The 20,158-nt window shown below is 40.4% G+C and overlaps 1 protein-coding gene across 2 annotated transcripts in view; it reads right to left on the reverse strand.

Moving 5' to 3' along the window:
• Positions 1 to 218: 218 nt before the first annotated feature.
• ASCC1 (activating signal cointegrator 1 complex subunit 1) overlaps positions 219 to 20,158 on the reverse strand; it is a 105,065-nt gene continuing 85,125 nt past the window's right edge. For both annotated transcript variants that reach the window (XM_026713479.2, XM_087932337.1), the window contains exon 10: positions 219 to 938. In XM_026713479.2, the coding sequence (XP_026569264.1) occupies positions 822 to 938 (117 nt within the window). In that variant the 3' untranslated portion in view covers positions 219 to 821. The remainder of the gene's footprint in view (positions 939 to 20,158) is intronic.

A 20,158-nucleotide genomic window follows, 5' to 3' on the forward strand; every position in this document is an offset into this window, starting at 1 on the left:
GCTTTCTCGTCTCCAGTTTTTATGGAACAGGCTCCCTTTACAAATTAAATTGGTATCTTCGTTAATGCCTTCCCAGAAGACATCAACAAACACTTTTCCGAAGGGCTTTTGATGATTCTCCTTTCGCCGTCATTTTTACTATTATGGTTGTTTTTGGACTGGCGGTTGATGTTCTGACAATTATTGTAATTATGTTTTGATTTAATTGTCTTAATTAGTTTATTTACCATGGATGCTTTAATTGTATTTGTAATGTGCATGTTTTAATCATTAGTTGTAAACCACCACGAATCCTTGGTGGATTCAGCATGTTAGATATATAACGAAACAACAACAAAAAAACCCGCACACAAATGCCGTTTGCAGTTAAAGGAAAAACTATCACAAGGTTAGCAAAGGTTTGGTTTTGAAAGCTACAAAAGACTTGGATTTCAGGACAATCTGAAGTGCCACAAAAAGACGTGGGTTTTCTTCCTTTAATTTGAAAAGTTAGCCATTAAAAATAATTAATGGGTAATTTCTGTACATTTATAGCTTCCTAAATGCAGGTACTATTACTTCTTTTATTTCCAGCTTTTTTTTCTCCCAACAAACCACCTGCCAACCAAAGTAACTTATTTAATTGCATAGCTATTTTCTTTCATTCAGTTTAGGTCAGGGTTTTTTTTTGCGTAGATATTGGGAAAGTTCTAAGGTTGATTCGGGAGAACAGAGTGACCCTGATCTAATAGCAGGGCACATTTAAATCATTATTGCCCTTGTATATTAGACACTCCTGGATCTCATTATGTGCAATCTATCGGGACAGATGAGTCTGCAATTCAGGAGAAATTGAGCTGCCCAGATGAGGCGTAGTAACCCGACTGGTCAGTGGAGAATCGCTGTGAGAGACAGATGGAATTCAGCTGTACTTCTCCAAATTCGAAGTTCTCAAAGAGCTGAAAGAGAGGAGAGAGGAAATCATGAAAAATTATAAACCTCAAAAGAGTACAATGGGTATACGTGTGTGTGTGATGCTGGTAAACAAAGAATGTTCTTTCTGCGCCAACTCAGAAAGCTCAAACTGCCCAAGGAGCTGCTGATCCAGTTCCACAGAGGAATTATTGAGTCTGTCATCTGCACCTCTATAACTGTCTGGTTTGGTTCTGCAACCCAACAGGACAGACACAGACTTCAGAGGATAATTAGGACTGCAGAAAAAAACAATTACTGCCAACCTGCCTTCAGTCGAGGACCTGTATATTGCATGAGTCAAAAAGAGGGCTGTGAAAATATTTACAGACCCGTCACACCCCGGACATAAACTGTTTCAACTCCTTCCCTCAAAATAACGCTATAGAGCACTGCACACCAGAACAACTAAACACAAGGACAGTTTTTTCCTGAACGCCATCACTCTGCTAAACAAATAATTCCCTTAACATTGTCCAACTATTTACAAATCTGCACTACTATTACTATTAATCTTCTCATCACTCATCACTAGTATGATTTGATTGCTTATTCTACCCTGTGACTATTGTGTTGTACCTCATGATTCTTGATGAATGTATCTTTTCTTTTATGTACACTGAGAGCATTTGCACCAAGACAAATCCCTTGTGTGTCCAATCACACTTGGCCAACAAAGAATTCTATTCTATTCTATTCTATTCTATTCTATTCTATTCTATTCTATTCTATTCTATTCTATTCTATTCTATTCTATTCTATCATCCAACATATAATTGATACACCTTCCATGATTTTCTTTTTCCCTTCCCCTTTCCCTGACCCACATTGAAAGAACTTGTAAACATGATTTTTTAAAACTTATCAAGATATATATCTTTTTACCCAACAGGAAGGGAGTTTCTGAAACTTTATTTATAGCAGAGTACCAACAATACTTTTGCTCCATTTGATCTATTGCCGGAAGAGGCCAAACCCAGCCTCTTGGCTGACAGCTATTAACCTACATTGCATTGCCAAAAAATTCATTTCGAAAAGGTGTAGAAAAGAAGGCCAGGCAACTAGGAGATGCGTAGTTTTCTCTACGACAGTCTCTACGGGGAGCTGGGTCCATCACTTCATGTTTTCCTAGCTAGTGAGGCTCTAATGTAAAGTTAGTAATATACATTTACAAGGGACTAGCGAGGAAGAATCTGAGAATAAGTAAGAAGATTATGAATAAATATTTGTATATATGTATGTATGTATGTTTCTTTGGGTACACCCATGTGTTTATACATGCACAGGGATACACTCAATTTGATTCTTCTTTGAGAATTATCAAAGGAATTACATGCAATATCTAAAGACAAAAACAATAATCCTCTCCTTGTTACAAACTTCATAATTCTTTTCCTTAAGAGCAACAAGAGTTGGAAGGGACTTTGGAGGTTTTCTAGTCATGTGGCACTCAGGTCTCGAACCTGTGCTGCCGGCTTTCCAGCTGACAAGCCTAGCGTTTTAACCGCTGAGCCACTGTGCACCCCACAACTTCTGGAGGCATGAATAAATCTGCAAGGAGTATTTAGTATTGCTGCCAAGGGCTACACAGAATAGTATCTGGCCTATGGCCCATCAGTAAATCATCTCTGTTTCTGATATTTCACATTTCTTGTTTACACAATCTTCTGGAAGACATAAAAAGAAAAATAATAGTCGCTATCAGCTCGCCAAACCAACATGCTCCTTTTCTTAAAAGTCTCTTTCTACTGAAATACGATTGTAGCTCTTCATCACACAAGAGAAGTTTAATTACGACTTCCACAGATTACACAAAGAAGGCCTGTACATCAAGGAAGATAGAATTTTGGCACCAAGATCCAACAATAAACCTTTAATTTGCTTAGTCAAGACTGAGTAGGCGTTTTTGCGATGGGGGAGGAGGGTAATGGGGCAAGGAGATAAATTTCTAATTTATGTAGATTACTAACCTGCAATTAGTGTGTCCATCTACATCCATCTATGGCCAGTTTGTCCAAGTCAGAATAATGAAATGAGAAACACGATGCTCTTGTTCCAAATACCAGCAATAGAGCTGTTCAAGGGCATTTGCACACTTAGGTATATAAAGTTCAGGAGAAAGCTGCTTCAGCAATTAGCATAATACTGGAGACAGATTTTGTGCGTGCGTGTGTGTACATTATTGTAAGAACTCAGTAGTATTGCTTTGAAGAACCATCACATTCAAGTGGTTTTCTTCATTCCATTAAAGAAGCAGGAAATTGCTCTGCCTTAAAATGAAAGTAACTCTTTGAGAAAATCTTTGAACAACTGCATTAATTTCTGAGTCAGCTGAACTTTGCTGTGCCAAGGGTCAACAAAAGCTGAATAATCTAGTTTCCCCATTAAGACAATCTTAAAAATCTATACTCCATCTGAGTACTTCTGCATTTTTACATCTGTTCCCCAACCCTTAGTTCAAAATGGGTTATATCAGTGGCCCCCAACCTGTTTTGTGCCATAGCCTGGTACCGGCATCACAAAATGATCCGCGGCCCGGTACCGGCATCAGCATGCATGGCAAGGCAAGCCGAGCGACCGGCCAGCCAGCGGTCCCCCACTTCTCCCCGCCACCTTCAACTCCTCCTTTGTACCTTTGTCGATGGGCTTCAGGACAGCTTCAGGACGGTCGCTCGGCTCGCCTTGTCTTGGGTGCTGAAAGAATCCTCACGCCTTAGTTTTGTTCGAAGCCGCCTTCCCCCGCTTTGATGAAACTAAGGTGCAAGGATTCCTTCAGGACCCAAACGCCGCTTTCCAACCAGAAAAGCTCACCGGAAGCACTTTCTCATCAAAACAAGATGGCGGCGCCCAGCAAACCTGCGGCCTGGTAGAAAATATTCCACGGACTGGTACCGGTCCAGGGCCCGGTGGTTGGGGACCCCTGGGTTATATAACAGAGGTGGTATTCAGCAGGTTCCGACCAGTTCTGGAGAACCGGTAGCAGAAATTTTGAGTAGTCCAGAGAACCGGAAAACACCACCTCTGACTGGAGATTTTACAGTATCCTTCCCCTGCCACGTCGACTAAGCCACGCCCACAGAAACGGTAGTAAAAAAAAATTGAATCCCACCACTGTTATATATCCAACTCTTCTTGCCATTAAGTTCAAAGTCATCCCAGTAGCTTTGAAAAAGCCTACAGTTTCATTATCCTTTATCTATTCCTAGTTAACAACCCAAGGATTGTCTACTGAAGTCTACTTTAGTTTAGTTTTTATTGTCATTGCACCTCATACAACAAAATTAAATATCATCTTCGGTGTCCATTTTGACTATGAAAATAAACACAAACACACATCCTTCTCCCTTCACACACTGAACTGGAAACCCCCGACACCACACCAACCCTGCACCATACAGTAGAATTCAAAAGAGCTACTGCCCTGGGATAGAAGCTGTTTTTCAGCCTATTTGTCCTTGTTTTTATTATTCTTTACCATCTGCCAGAGGGTAATAGTTCAAAAAAAGGGTTCCCAGGATGAGGTGGATCCTTGAGAATGTTTTGAATTTTCTTAAGGCAGCAGGAGCTATAAAGCTCTTCCAAAGAGGGAAGAGGGCAACGAATGATCTTCTGGGCAATGACGTTAACCCTCTGGAGTGCTGTCCTATCTGCCCCTGTGCAATTGGCAGGGCCTGCAGTAAGGTTAAATACTCTCTATAGTGCAGCGGTAGAAGGTCACCAGCAGTTTTTCATTCAATTGTTGTTTTCTGAGAAGTCTCAGGTCGTATAATCTCTGCTGGGCCCTTTTGACCAGAGCTGCAATGTGAGCACCCCAGGTCAGGTCCTCTTTTATGGTAACACCCAGAAACTTAAAACTGGCCACTTACTCCACTTGGTCTCCATTGATAAGCAAGGGGTGGATGTCTGATCTGTTCCTTCTATAGTCCACTATAAGCTCCTTGGTCTTATTGGTGTTGAGGACCAAGTTATTGTCTCCACACCACGAAAGCAACCAGTCTACCTCATCTCGGTAGGCAGACTCCCCCCTCCCCCCCCGAGATGAGACCCACCACTGTTGTATCATCTGCAAATTTAGTTATAGTATTACTAAGCCTGAGTGGGAAGGTATAGGTAAAGGTCTCCCTATCCAATCATATCCAACTTTAGGAGGTGGTCTCATCTCTGTTTCTTGGCCAAGGGAACCAGCATTGTCCAAAGACATTTTCTATGGTCATGTAGCCAAAGATTCACAGAATACTATTATCTTTCCACCAAGGTGGTACCTATTTATATACTTGCATTTGCATGCTTGAGAACTGGTAGGTGGGCAGGAGCTGGGACAGGAATGGGAGCTCACCCCGTTGTGTGCCTCTCGGGCCTCAATCCCAGGCTGTCAGTATTGAAATTCAAATATCTGTTAATGCATTTCCAGAAAAATACTGAGTTCTCCCCAACACTGATGATCTTAAATTGCTTTTTATTGGCTTTTGGCTATTTATTTTATCTTCTATTATATGACCCGTTTAGTTCCATGCAAAAATTTAAGCACCGCTGATCAAGCTGAATAGAATAGAAGCAGAGACAAACTTCATGTGATACGAAGTTAAGCAGGTATCTTTTTGCTCATCTCAATGGGTATTTGCTAATTACGTGTGGTTGTTTTTGGATTAAAAATAAGCAAATAGTAAATGTAGCAGGTACAGAAGTTTGATCATCCTTCTTGGTGATTCAGCTTTATTTTGAAAGCTTGGAAGAGACCAACAATACTGAAAAAGCAATCGAATTGTGAGACAGAAGGAAGGAATCAAAGACAACTCCACGAGTGAACAAATACTGCAACCCCTCATTAACTACTTACTTTGAACAACATGAGCTCCTCTAAGCAGTTGTCTCAGCAACTGAAAATTAAGATAATTCACCTTTACAAAGCAGGGCTGTTAAAAAAAACCCCTCTAAATATCTCCAAGTAGAAATTTCAACTGTGAGAAATGCTGTTAAATAATGGAACTTGCGTGCATTTGTTGGAAGTCAGGGCAAAATATGAAAAGCCAAGATAAATCTCTGGTGGAACTATCTGAAAACTGATCAGAACCCATAGATCATAAAAATAGCTTGCTGAAAATTTTGGCTGATCTGAAGTAGCTGTTCACTATACAATTTCACTGAAACAACAACAGCTGTATGGGAGAATTGCTAGAGGGAAATATTTTCTCTGATTTTATCACAAAGCCATTGAAAAATATGCAAAAGAAAACTTGAATCAATTGTTCAGCCTATAGCCCAGAAGACACACTGAAAGAGAAAAAAAGGGATAAATTGAAAACATCTGTTGACTCTTTGATATTTTAGAGTATGCCAGCCAGTGGTGCAAGAAAAGAAATTGTGTGCAGAAGTTTAAATTCAATTAAATACTAACATTTGTGTCCTATAATAATCAGTGAAGAAACTGAAACGAGGCTGGATCTTTTTACAAGACAATGATCCCTCCCCTCCCCCACACACAAAATAGCCACACACACAAAAATCAATCATGAAGTGCTTACAGGAAAGATAAAGATTTTAAAAATGATCTTTGCAGTCCATCGATGTCAATGCTTTCTGCAATCTGAAGGGATCTAAAACATGCAGAGCAAGCAAGGAGACTTCAAGCTATTTTTGAGCTCTAAAAGAATTCTGATAAGAAGAGTTTTTTTTTAAAAAAAGATCCAAAAGCCCAGATACAAAGACTTAATTGGCTACAGAAAACGTTTGGAAGTTGCAGAAGTATGGCTGCACTATTTGGTCTCAAGAGAGATGAAATGGTCAGGACCTGAATCAATTCCACTTAGCAAGCAGACTAGTGTACAAGAAAATACGATGGTGTTTGGCAGAGAGACCTGCATCACGAAGAAAACAAATTAAAACCAAAAGGTTTGGTTGTTAGAAATAAGACTGAAATATAAATACTATAGTTTTGGTTCAGGTTTTTATTTTCAGCATATACTAAAATGAATATTCTTCAATTCAAGTATATCATATGTGGGTTAGACCAGGGGTCTCCAACCTTGGCGACTTTAAGCCTGGAGGGCTTCTGGCTGGCTGGGGAATTCTGGGAGTTGAAGTCCGCCAGGCTTAAAGTTGCCAAGGTTGGAGATCCCTGGGTTAGACAACATCACTACCAGATGGATTTGTAATTGGCTGACCAAGTGCACTCAACATGTAGTCCTTAATGGAACTGCACCTGTATGAACAGAGGTAAGTAGGCTCTATTTTAGGCCCAGTACTCTTCAGTATCTTCATCAATGATTTAGATGAGGATAGATGGGGAACTCGCTCAATTTCCAGATGACACCAAGCTGGCATGAATAGCCAACATTCCAGAAGACAGGCTTAGGATACAGAAGGATCTTGACAGACTTGAACACTGAAGGCAGGACAAGCACCTGAAGGCAGGACAAGAAGCCACGGATGGAAACTAATCAAGGAGAGAAACAACTTAGAACTAAGGAGAAATTTCCTGACAGTTAGAACAATTAATCAGTGGAACTACTTGCCTCCAGAAGCTGTGAATGCTCCAACACTGGAAGTTTTTAAAAAGATGTTGGATAACCATTTGTCTGAAGTGGTGTAGGGTTTCCTGCCTAGGCAGCGGGTTGGACTAGAAGACCTCCAAGGTCCCTTCCAACTCTGTTATTCTATTCTATTCTATTCTATTCTATTCTATTCTATTCTTTTCTATTCTATTCTATTCTATTCTATTCTATTAGTTCTGTGAATCCTTTTGAAAATGGTTTGTAAAAACCAAACTACTAAATATAGATGGTTATATGTTGGAAAAGATGGGAGGCATATAATTAAGGGGGAATAATTAGAATCCCTGCACAATCAAGATTTGAATTTCTATTGTTGTTAAGCTTAGCGACAACAAACGGCAGCAAAGGCTTTTCAGAAAAGAATTGTTCCAGTATGCTATCTAATTTAGGGGTGAGGGTGGGCAGGAAGATTAGGCTATTCCTTGGGAAAATTGTTTCATACAATTATAGGAATAAAATGTAATATGGAATGGAACGCGGCTTGTTTCTCCAGGCTAAAGATGAAAATATCTCCTACAACAAGAGTTGTGTGTTTGGGTGTGTGTGTGTGTGTGTGTGTGTGTGTGCGTGTATGTGTGTGTATATTCTTATGTTTTTGCAGGTATGGTATTTAGGTTTCTTCTGGTATTTTCCCATGTCTTAATTGTTGTGCTTATAACTTTAAAAGCACAACTATTAAGACGTGGGAAAATACCCGAAGAAACCTAAATACCATGTGTGTGTGTGTGTGTGTGTGTGTGTATGTGTGTGTAAGTATGTGTAGGTATATGCGTATGTATGTGTGTGTTGTTCATTTAAAAGAACTCCTGTGTCTTATCTCATCCCTGCACATATATGGGTAAGATAAAAATATCTCCTAGGTAAACTATATATATATATATGTAATTTACCTAGGCGATATTTTTATCTTTAGCCATATATATGCAGGAATGGGACAGGAGTTGTTTTACATAAAGGCCACTTTGATTGAATGCAATACTGAGACAGTAATATTTTGTGGAGCACAGCACTTTTGACAGGGCACATATTTCGCATCTGAGGCGCAGATGAAGAATTAAGACAACGCCTGTTTTTATTTTCCATATATTTTTAATTTAGGAGCTCTCGCAGGCCCTCACGATCCTGCATTTATGCTTTCTCAGCATAAAAGGTTCCTCCCTGCACTGCACCGAACAGGGAATGTTACCTTGAGGCTGAGTAAGTTTATAAAGGATGGAATACCGGTAGTCCACAGCTTACAACCATTCCTTCAGCGAATGTTTACAGTTATCATGGCGCTGAGCGATGGGATTCATGACCCGTGTCTGAAGTTGCAGAGGCTCTGCGGTCATGTGATTGAAATTTGGGCTAGCCCACACTTAAAGACAACAGGGAGCCTTCAACTCCCTCCACCTGCCTATCACCCCCATCTGGCTTGCCAAGGCTGAAGTAGAGACTAGGGACCTTCAGCAGTCTCAGCCAGCTGCCACTACCGCCATAGCCTCGGCAGGTAGTCCTTGACTTAAAACCGATCTTTTAGTGACTGTTCAAAGTTACAATAGCAGTGGGAAAAAAAAGGACATGGGGCCATTTTTTCACCCTGACAACCGCTGCAGCATCCCCATGGCCACATGATCAAAACTTGGATGCTTGGCAACGGGCTCATGTTGACGACGGTTGCCATGTCCCACGGTCACGTGATCATGTTTTGCGACCTTCTTGACAAGCAGAGGCAACAGGGAAGACAGATTTCGCTTAAGGATGGTGTTAACTTCAGTGATTCACTTCACAACTGTGGCAAGAAAGTTTGCAAAACGGGACAAAACTCACTTGGTATCTGTCCCACTTAGCCATGGAAATTTGGGGCTCAGTTGTGGTTGTACATTGAGGACTACCTCGGACTTCAGTCCCAGCATTGGCCCTGCTGCCACTGAAGAAGGCCCCCTTGGCGCCTCACACCATGACCTTAGCGCTATTATGTAAAATGCCAGTTGCCGCTGCCACCCTGTACTCCACAGGCCCTGACACATGCAGCGGGTCATTGCTGTTTTCCTCCACCATCCAGCCTGACCTCCCTTAATCGAGGAACTTGATGGCTCCAAAAAAAAATACAGTTCAGACCAAAATTGTTCCTATTGGGAATTATAGAAGGAAAATATAGTAAAGGGATGGTATATTTAATGTTGCATGTTATAACTGCGTGCAAGATTGGTCGACGACCAAAATTGGAAGAGTGGGAATATCCCCAAGGAAAGTGAAATATTAAAGAAAATTTTGGTTTGTGCAGAGATGGACAGGCTAACATCAGAATTTAAAGATAAAGGGTGAGACAGACTATTAGGAAGTCTGGAACGAAATGTACCAATAGTTAGACTTGAAGAAAGGAAGTCGGAACAAAAAAGAAAAATATAAACAAATTGTAACGTTTTGTAAGATTGAAGGTGGAAGATTTTTATGCTAAAGACGATGTAATAGAGTGATCATGTAATGACTATGTAAAAAGAACGGGAAAGGAAATTATGTCACAAATAGGAAAATATATATGTAAATAGCACCACATTAGTAATGTAGAATAAGGAAGAGATCAATTATTACATGTGGTTTTATGTTATAGCACAGTGGTGGCTAACCCTTTTCAGCTCCCATGAAGATGCTGAGTTTGTTGATCAGAAAGGCCAGAAGTTTGGCGGTTCGAATCCCTAGCACCGCGTAATGGAGTGAGCTCCTGTTACTTATCCCAGCTTCTTCCAACCTAGCAGTTCGAAAGCACAAAAAGATGCAAGTAGAAAAATAGGGACCACTTTGGTGGGAAGGTAACAAGCGTTCTGTGCGCTTTCAGCATTTAGTCATGCCGGCCACATGACCACGGAGACGTCTTCTGACAGTGCTGGCTCTTCAGCTTTGTAACGGAGATGAGCACCGCCCCCTAGAGCTGGAAACGACTAGCACGTATGTGTGAGGGGAACCTTTACCTTTTACCTAGTAAAATGTTCTCTGAGGAAATAATCTGCCTTGGAGTTCTTATTGAATGGGCTGTATTACTTGGAACCCTGACAGATGTGGGTGAAAGTCAGCTGGATGGTGGAGTGCAGTGCAGGGTGTTTGCCACTTTCTGGGGGCATGGTGGCTTCCTATTGCACTTCTGCGCCAGGTTGGGTAGCTGAGGCTTTCAAGGATGACTAAGGCTTCCTGCTTCAGAGACACAGTAGGCCAAGAAGCTTAAGCTGCAGGATATTCTCTTCCTCAGCACTTCTCGGAAGCTTCCTCTGCTCCCTGTCTGGGACTCTTGCCTGTTTGTAATTGTGACAGCAACTGATTAGTGAATGGTCATGTGACATCTCGCTTTTTACAACTCGCATTGCTTAGCCATGGAAATTCCACTCTCGACTGTGGTCGTAAGTCAAGGACTAGTTGTACTGGAGCCTTTGTTTCTGATGGGTTATTGCAATATAACTTTTAAGAACCGTATCATTGCTGCTCCGAAGCTAAAGGGCAAAGACACACTATATGTAAATAAATACTGACGAAAACAAAAGCCAGTAGTATTCTTCCAATACATAGATATTTCATCTTCATAAATGGGCCAGCACACAAACTCTGCTGCATGTGTTAACCTGTTTTCCACATTAGTTATTTAGGGAGGAGAATGTATGTCCATGAAAATAAAACAAGCTACACTGACATTTGAGTTAAGAGTTTTCAAGTCAATGGTCTGGTTTTTAGAGATTTGATATTCAATTATGTAGGAATTTTAGATGCTTATTTATAAGTAGTCCTCCATTTATGACTGGAATTGAGCCTGGAATTGTGATCATAAGTTGTTGTAATTGTAAGCTGAGGTACCATGAAACCGGACAATTTTTCAGCATTTTGGACATTTGTTAGGCAACTAATTTTATCCAATGCTAGAATCTGGGAATAAATGCCAGAAACTGACAAAAAAAAAAAACCCCTCACAAATTTTGATCGTATGACAACAGGACACTGCAAAGGGTTGTAAAGCTGGACTGGTTGCCAAGCAACCAAACCACAATCACATGGGAGGAAAGGGCATTGTAACTTTGAAATTTCCTAAGTAACTTTTGGGGGGAGAGGGTGTGTCTGTCATAACTTCAAATGGTTGCTAGGTGACCAGATATAAAGTTGAGGACTACCTATATTCTTTGCCATCAGAACATTTTCTTGCACAAATAAAAAAACTATGATGATATATTGAGCACTATTTAGAATTACATTAACTTGCTCACATAGTTATCCCAGAGTAATTTTAGTTTGTGGTAGTATCTTTTCAGACTTAACAAATTTTATTGAAAGTGACTTCGTTGCCAGAATGGACCATAATAAGGTGTCCTCATTTGTGCATGTTCACTATATTTTCAATACAGCTAGGTTATGCCTAGTTCAATGGCAAATAATTAGGACCTGTTAATTTTGAATTGTGTTTCCTGCTTGGAATGTTCACCTGAGCCAATGTTCAATCTAATCTAGCCAATGTCTCTCAGCTATAGATTATTTTATGATAATTAATAGATTATTTTCTTGGTAGCCTAACTTCCAAGCTCTCTCCTTTCACAATTACAGCCAGCTGACTCACAAAAAGGTACTGCCGATTGACTCACAAAAAAAAACCTCCCAGTATTTTGCTTCAGGGATAGATTGCATTTGTCCCATTAAAAAACATGTATTGGAAGTATAGATGGTGTGATGATGATTCAGAAACGTGGAGAAGAACGGGTGCCAAGTTAAGCCACACAATCCGGCTTTTGATTGGGGATTGATCATGATTGTGTGGTTGCCTCAAAAAGCCCTGTTTGACTCTTATAAATGAAAGAAAATGAAACCCATGAATCAGTAATAGCCCAAATAGGATTCAGTATAAAAGAGGTGATAGAACTGCATTGAAAAAGAAGAGGTATTCTAGGACTAATGGGGGAATGACCTACTGAAATGGCCAAAGATAAAGATACTGTATCCTTTTGGCAGGTCATTGTGGGTTATTGAGGACACCTTGACCCCAGCCTATCCTAGATGCCTTGTTATAGAGCAGGTGTCCCCAAACTTGGCAACTTTAAGACTTGTGAACTTCAACTCCCAGAATTCTCCAGCCAGAATAGCTATGCTGGCTGGATAATTATGAGAGCTGAAGTCCACAAGTCTTAAAGTTGCCAAGCTTGGAGACCTCTGTTATAGAGTAATGCGGGGATGGGAACAAAACTTTGACATTCTATCTGGAGAAACCTGTGATGACTCCTTTGACAATCACTGGTTCCCTTTCAATGGTGGCTTCCCAAAAGTGAACAGAGAACAAGCCATTAAATCATCCAGTTACAATGAAATCAAGCACCTGATAATAATTTCATTCTAGCAGAGATCACAACATCAAACAGAGACTGATTAACGCCTGCTTTTTAGGATTATTGTTTGTCTATATAGCAACCTAGCATATATTGTATGCTACACAGAGGCTTGGGGTACAGCTATTGTCCTTGGTTTTTAGCGGGGTGGGTTTAAAAGATTATAGCAATGATCCTGACAGCTCAAGACTTGTAAATTTACACTGAACATAATTAGCAAATTAAAATCCAGGAATCGAAACTGGAAACTCTGCAATTGGCTTGTGCAGGAGAATATACTGGAGGATGAATGCTGTGGTGGCCTTCAGAGCAGGAAGGTCTACTATAGATTACCGCCTGACTTTGCAAAGTTTGGTGGAAAAATACTGTACACATGCAGAAAAACGTCTCATCTGCTGTTTTGGTGGATTTCAGGACTGATTTAGAGAATCCTTTAATGAGAAGGGGCAGCAATGGCTCAATGGCTCAGCTGGACACTGACAGTCTGGGTTCGAGACCTGCGTGCCACACAACTGGATGAAGTCCCTTTACTTTCCTTGGCTAGCAGTTTGAAAGCATGCAAGTGCGAGTCGATAAATAGATACCATTTTGATGGGAAGATAATAGCATTCCATGAGCCTCGGCATATAGCTCTACTGGCCACATGACCACTGAAATGTCCAAAGCTAGGAAACAAAGATGAGCACACACCAGAGGAGGTATTCAGCAGGTTCTGGACAGTTCTGGAGAACCAGTAGTGGAAATTTTGAGTAGTTCAGAGAACCGGCAAATACCACCTCTGACTGGCCCTGCCCCCATCTATTCTCTGCTGATTGGCTGGGTCTTCTGTTGTTGCCCTGTACAGGAGAATGGAGCTGAAAGCTGGTTAGTGGGGTGGGGAGGGAGTGGGGATTTTGCAGTAACCTTCCCCTGGAGTGGGGTGAAATGGAGATTTTACAGTGTCCTTCGCCTGCCATGCCTACCAAGCCACACCCATCGAGCCACGCCCACAGAACCAGTAGTAAAAAAAAACTGAATCCCACCACTGGCACCCACACATCCCTAGAGCCAGACATGGCTGGACAAGGGAAACCTTTACCTTTAAATGGGGAAAAGTAAGAACTCTACTATTGATCTGCTTCTGTTGATACCCAAATGACATGATAATGCAAGACAGAGAATGAAATGTAGTTACTCTGGAAAGTTCCTTGAGAAGGTAAAACAAAGTTAGCTTTTGACTCTATTCCTGATATTTATATAAATTCTCTCATCGGAATCTTCAAGGGACAGTTTTGCATGCCAAAATTGCAGACAAATACCTTTCTGTTTTATTTTATGCAGATGATGCTGTCATTTTGACCTAGAGAAGGTTAGATCCCTTAAGGCCCTTGTTCAACATTACCAAGAGGACCAATGTAGTCATGAAATATTATAAAACAAAGCATGCATTTTCCCCCCCAATCCTACGAAGTTCCACAGCTGGTGTGTAGACATCCGTGACACAGAATAAATCAAAAGTTTTAAATATTTAGTTGTTTCCAAGCTTCCTCAAGGAATCTGCTCGCATTAAATATATGGCTAAAAAGCAGGGGGGGGGGAGGGGGGAGAGGCACAGCAATATTAAGATTCAGTCGAAAGTAGGGAAGGAACTTTATCAGCTACCAAACTTTTTGTGACAAATAAATTACACCATTATCTTATGAGGTGCAGTGGGGACCTCATTTCAGTGATGACCCCCTTGAAAATGTCCAAATTTAGATGTTTCAAGTCACCCAAATATGTTCTTAATGTGGTTTCTAAGCCATGAGGCCAGGTTGGCCAAAACTGATAATAATGTTTGGTCAGTTATCTTGAGAGTCTGGCTAAGGCTTATTCTAGCACCAATGGGAATTCTTCTGCTTATATTATCTCTACACGGTAGAAGAGCACCAGACGTAATTTGCATTTCTATGCTCTTGCACCTGAATATCTATTACCTTCACGATCAGAAAAGATTAGGGAGGGGATCAAACAGATGAACTGAGACACAGCATTCGGAATCGTTTAAGCTGAGTTTCAAAGACTTTTCAACATCTTAGAGAATTCCAAAGATCTCCTGCGGCAGTTGATCTTCTTTACTTATCCCCAAAATTGATGGACACCTTCTAGAGTTTCCTTCAGTGCTATATATACTCTTGGCATTTTGGGGGGGAAGGCAGGTTTTTATGAAAATTCAGGACCTTGGAGACTCTTCCCATGTAATTTGGATGAGACTGAATCAAGTTAACACTACCTCTACATACTTTGGCAGCAAATTTTATTCTGCTTCTTAAGGTCACTCAGACATTTTTTCTGTCCAAATCCTTTTTGCTAACAGAGAATCTAAAATTATATTTCTATTTGCAAAAATCTGTTTCGTAGCTGCACGGACTCATTTTCATACTTGAAGCCCCCACAGGGATTGCCTTCAATAAGACATTTAAATTAAGAGTGTAGTTGAGACCTATTACACCAATTATTATTTTATTATTATTTGATTATATTTATTTCAACAACGAATACAATAGTTTCATTGCATTCTGAACAGCGACTGGAATAAATTTTGGAGTCTGGCTGTAAAACTGTATGCGATGGTCAAAAGTATCAAAGTTAAAAGTTACAGATAAGGCAGTGAGATCTCCTCTTTGTATTCAGGGGTGGGATTCGACCGGTTCTGTCCGGTTCTATAGAACCGGATGTTAGGGCTCCCGGTAGTTTGGAGAACCTGTAAAATGGCACCCTGGCTGGCCCCACCCCTCTCTGCCCGCTTCTCCGCTCCCTGCCCAGCCAATCCCTATTGCACATGCACAACATTGTGCGCATGCATGACATGCCTGCAGCCAACTTTTGCCCGCCAGGCCAGCCATTGCTGCCTTCTTTTCGCTCCTAGGCAGCAGAGAAACAGCCCGGTTGAATCCCGTTTCTCTCTGCTGCCCAGGAGCCATTTCCCGAAGGGAGGGGCCTTGTAAGCTTTTTGCTCTGCTGGGAGAAGCTCTCCCAGCAAGAGCAGGTGAAAGAAGCAGCCCGGAGCCGCTCTGCCTGCTCACAGGTTCCCCCACTGTCCCCGGGGCTCCCCGGGCCTTGCCCAGCCTACCTAGCTGCCCCCCCCCCAACATCCTCAGGCTCAGCTGGCTGGCTAAGTCACCCTGCAGTGCTCTCCTTACCATAAGCAGCGCAGGGAGGCAGCCAGGTCCGCCGCCTCTGCTGCCCACGGCGGAGCTTTGGGAGGGCTGGGGCAGGGGTGTGCGTAAAATAGTTAAAGAGAGAAAGAAAAAGACAGAGACACAAAGAGAAAAAAAACCCTGTTTTCTAACTTTTATACATGTGCTAATGTGCACTGTATTGTACTGTAATATATTGTAGACATTTTAAATTCTGTATTTATTCATTTCACTTTATTTTCCTTTTATGTCATCCTCCACTTTTCTTGTCTGTTTTCTTTTCTCACAAACGCTTAATAAAAGTTTCACAGAAAAGAAAAGAAATAATCTTCTACTACATTTCCTGAAAATAAAAATCAATGTTATTTCCCCAGATAATGTAACTTTAAAATGGGACAGTCATCTGAGAATATGGTAGAGTAATGATGACAGATGATCTTTTATCTGTGATGATCTTCCATGGGGATATGTGTACATGTGTCTTAAATTCAGTACCATCTCCCATTGTGCTAGATATTGCATTTTAGTGTACTTGTATATGTCCTTTTAGATCTGGGTTTATAGTCCATAAGGTTGATGAATCAGAAGAAAATAGATACTGGTTGACAGTGTTTATTTTGTTTCAAGATAAGGAAATGAAGAAAACGTAAGCAAGTTGAAAGAAATATTTACCTTCTATTGCTTCTTCAAGCCATCAAAGCTTGGTTACAATTTTGTCTGTTTGAAGGATAGAGTAAGGATGAAATTGAACTCATGAGGTAAATTAGGGACAGAGAGCATTAAATGAAAATATTTTAGCTATAGTTTGCTGAAGTTCAAAATGAGGCTTTCCTGAATCATGCTTGCCAAAGGCTAAAGGAGGTCAATTCACCCTATGAATCTGTCACTTGAGGCATGAAGAATGGGCGCCCCAACACTTGTTTGAATAAATTGACAAGAATTTTAGAGTAGAAGACAGCTTAGTTGTCCCAAAGAAGACTTTCCCATAGGAGAAAGAAGGAGGGCTGCTGAGCTAGTGAAAAAACGTGGGGTCTTTTTGTTTTGTTTTGCCTAAAAAGAGTACTCTGGAGAAGAACTTAGATGGAGAAGTTGCAATAATAGGTAATTTAAGATGGGTTAGACAGCACTGGCTGTTGATGATTTGTTTTAATAATGAGCAAAATTGTCTGATGATCTGAAAATGAAGTTTTAATTTCCAACAGCAGTGCTAATTTGAGAGAAATTCAAAGATCCCTAAATGGAGCTGGGCTTAATCCAAACAAATTGGCTGAAGGCTGGAAACCAACATGGAACAAAATCTGTCTACCACAAAGGGATGCAAAAAAGCCCAAGTTCTACCAGATAGAATTTGAGCCAAAAAGTAATGTTGCTAGCTTCAGAGAGAAATAATATCAGCTAGTGCTCTTCTTTTCTACTTCAAAATAGCAATAGCAATAGCGCTTAAGATTTATATGCCACTTTATAGTGCTTTACAGCCCTCTCTAAATGGTTTGCAGAGTCAATATATTGCCCACAATATGGGTCCTCATTTTACTGACTTTGGAAGGACGGAAGGCTGAGTCAATCTTGAGCTGGTCAGGATCATACTCCTGACAGTGGGCAGAGTCAGCTTGCAATCCTCCATTTTAACCACTGCACTACCATGGCTAACAATATTACCAATAAATATATTGTTAGAGACTTTAGAAATACAGTGGTATACATACACATTAAGCCAACAGAGTTTATGCATATGTTATCAGAGAACATTTAAGCTGCATAATGTTCAGCCAACGATAACCTTTCCTTTGAAATCCACTTTAAGCCTCAAGCCATGGTTTCACTTCTTTCCTGCTTATTATCAGTAAAAATCAACAGAAGAAGACAGAAAACCCCAGGCTCAATTTATTAATTATTATTATTTTTTAAATTTATTGACCGCTCATCATACCCAAGATAACTCTGGGCAGTGTACAATATTTAAAAGATACAATTTTTACAAACCCTATACACAATAGGAATTAAATAATAAAAAGATAAATATATATAATATGTACCTAGTTATATATTAAACTGGCTGAGCTAATCGGAAGGAAATGGATAGTGTAGTATCAATCTGGTTTTGCACTTCACTATTTGTTGGAAAAATAAAACAGGAAAATATTCAAAAAGATTCTGCACTGTATCTTTCAACAAATCCTATGAATTCACAAAAAGTCCGTGACAACGCTGCTTAAGGCATTTGAGAAAGAGTACTTTCTCTTCTATCCAATTGTGATGCAATGCTTCAATTTTTAAACCTTGAAACAGATGTAATAAATCACAGGGCTAATACTGCATCAGGATCTTAGTAGAGCAGCCATGCAGCTTTGTTTTTTGAAAACCTGGGCAAGCCAGGACAAATGACTACTGTTAAGACACTTGTCATGTATGCAACAAGCATAGGAGTACATTAATAGATCTGCCTGAAATGGTGCAAAAACATCCAGAAGAGGGAATGGGGAAGGTGAGATATTTAAGTTATATTCAAGATATTTAAGATATTCAATTTCAAAGGTTTTTGGTGGATTTTACAAAGACTGAAAAGATAGGAAGGAAGGAAGGAAGTTATTTTGCCAAGAATTTCAATTTTTACAAGACCCAAAAGACAGGAAGGAAGGAAGGAAGGAAGGAAGGAAGGAAGGAAGGAAGGAAGGAAGGAAGGAAGGAAGGAAGGAAGGAAGTTACTTTGCCAAGAATTTCAATTTTTACAAGACCCAAAAGACAGGAAGGAAGGTAGGTAGGAAGGAAGGAAGGAAGAAAGGAAGGAAGGAATGAAGGAAGGAAGGAAGGAAGGAAGGAAGGAAGGAAGGAAGGAAGGAAGGAAGTTACTTTGCCAAGAATTTCAATTTTACAAGACCCAAAAGACAGGAAGGAAGGAAGGAAGGAAGGAAGGAAGGAAGGAAGGAAGGAAGGAAGGAAGGAAGGAAGGAAGTTTGCCAATAATTTCAATTTTGCAATATTTTGGGAACAATAATGAGTTGTAATGCTGTGCACTTTAAAAAAAAGAAGCAAAACAACCCTCCAAAAAGAGCAGTATCACTTCTTTATGATGATGAAGTTCTCATATTCATCCACACACTCCCACCTGCAGTTAAGTGCAGAGGGACTTCCTTCTGTTGAGAAAAAAAAAATACCAACTATATTTTAGAATAGGAATTCCTGGAGATTGATGGTACAAAATTCTCCCTAGTCAGGCAGACACAAATGTTTAGCAATTACGGTTCATCCACAAGAGTGAAGTCCCTCATCACTGTTGCGAAGGCAAAGGATTTGGCCCAAGGAGAAGAATGTTTTAGGATCTGAATGTAAAAGCAATCAGATGCTTTGTGGATCTCAAATCCCACATCTCCTCCAGATATCAATTCAACCTTACAGAAAGAAGTCTTAGACTTGCTTACAAGGGAGGAGGTGAGAGCTGAAACACAGAGATAGGCCCTTCTGTGCTGGAGGCGCAAAGACAGAGCCCTTCCCATCTGAACACAATGACACATCTACACAAACACATCCAGAGAGTGTTTTTAATCAAACAGAAGTGAGCTCGGCTATGTCTCCTCAGGCATTTAAACCCTTGAGTCTGTCTCCATTTTGATGGAAAGCTCCACCAGTCAGCCTGGATACTTTTTCACCAGAAAAGAGCAAAGGTCTTTTTTCTGCCTGTCTGCAATCTTTGGCTTCTCTCACAACACATTAATTTCCCCTAGAATATCTACTGAGGGTTATTTATGTTCTGAAGGACAAGATCTGCATGTTTTGGAGCTGTATTTTTATGAGGAATGCTGACTGACTCTAATTCATCTTTATCCAAGTGAAGGCAACTGATATTTTCCTATCAATTTAAATGTTTTTCATAAACATTTTCATGCTTCTTCTTCCTATGAGAATAAGAAAATAATCTTCAATGCAGCCACTCTGACTAAAAGAGGAGAGGGTGGATCCTAATTAAGATTCAAATTGAAATTCAGACTGGGGTTGTGACAGGTACAAAAACTGGACTAAATACTGCATGACTGTCTTACAATATGGAACACAACTTTAAAGAGCCCCATGAGGCTTTCAGAACCCAGATAGTATTTATGAGGCAACTTTGCTCAAATTATGGCTTGTAAACCACAATTCCCACTACTTTTAAACTTGGATACTATGT

Source organism: Pseudonaja textilis, chromosome 4 (genome assembly GCF_049901715.1).
Source record: "Pseudonaja textilis isolate UNSWEBS1 chromosome 4, rPseTex1.2, whole genome shotgun sequence".
In the NCBI taxonomy this organism is placed as follows: domain Eukaryota; kingdom Metazoa; phylum Chordata; class Lepidosauria; order Squamata; family Elapidae; genus Pseudonaja; species Pseudonaja textilis.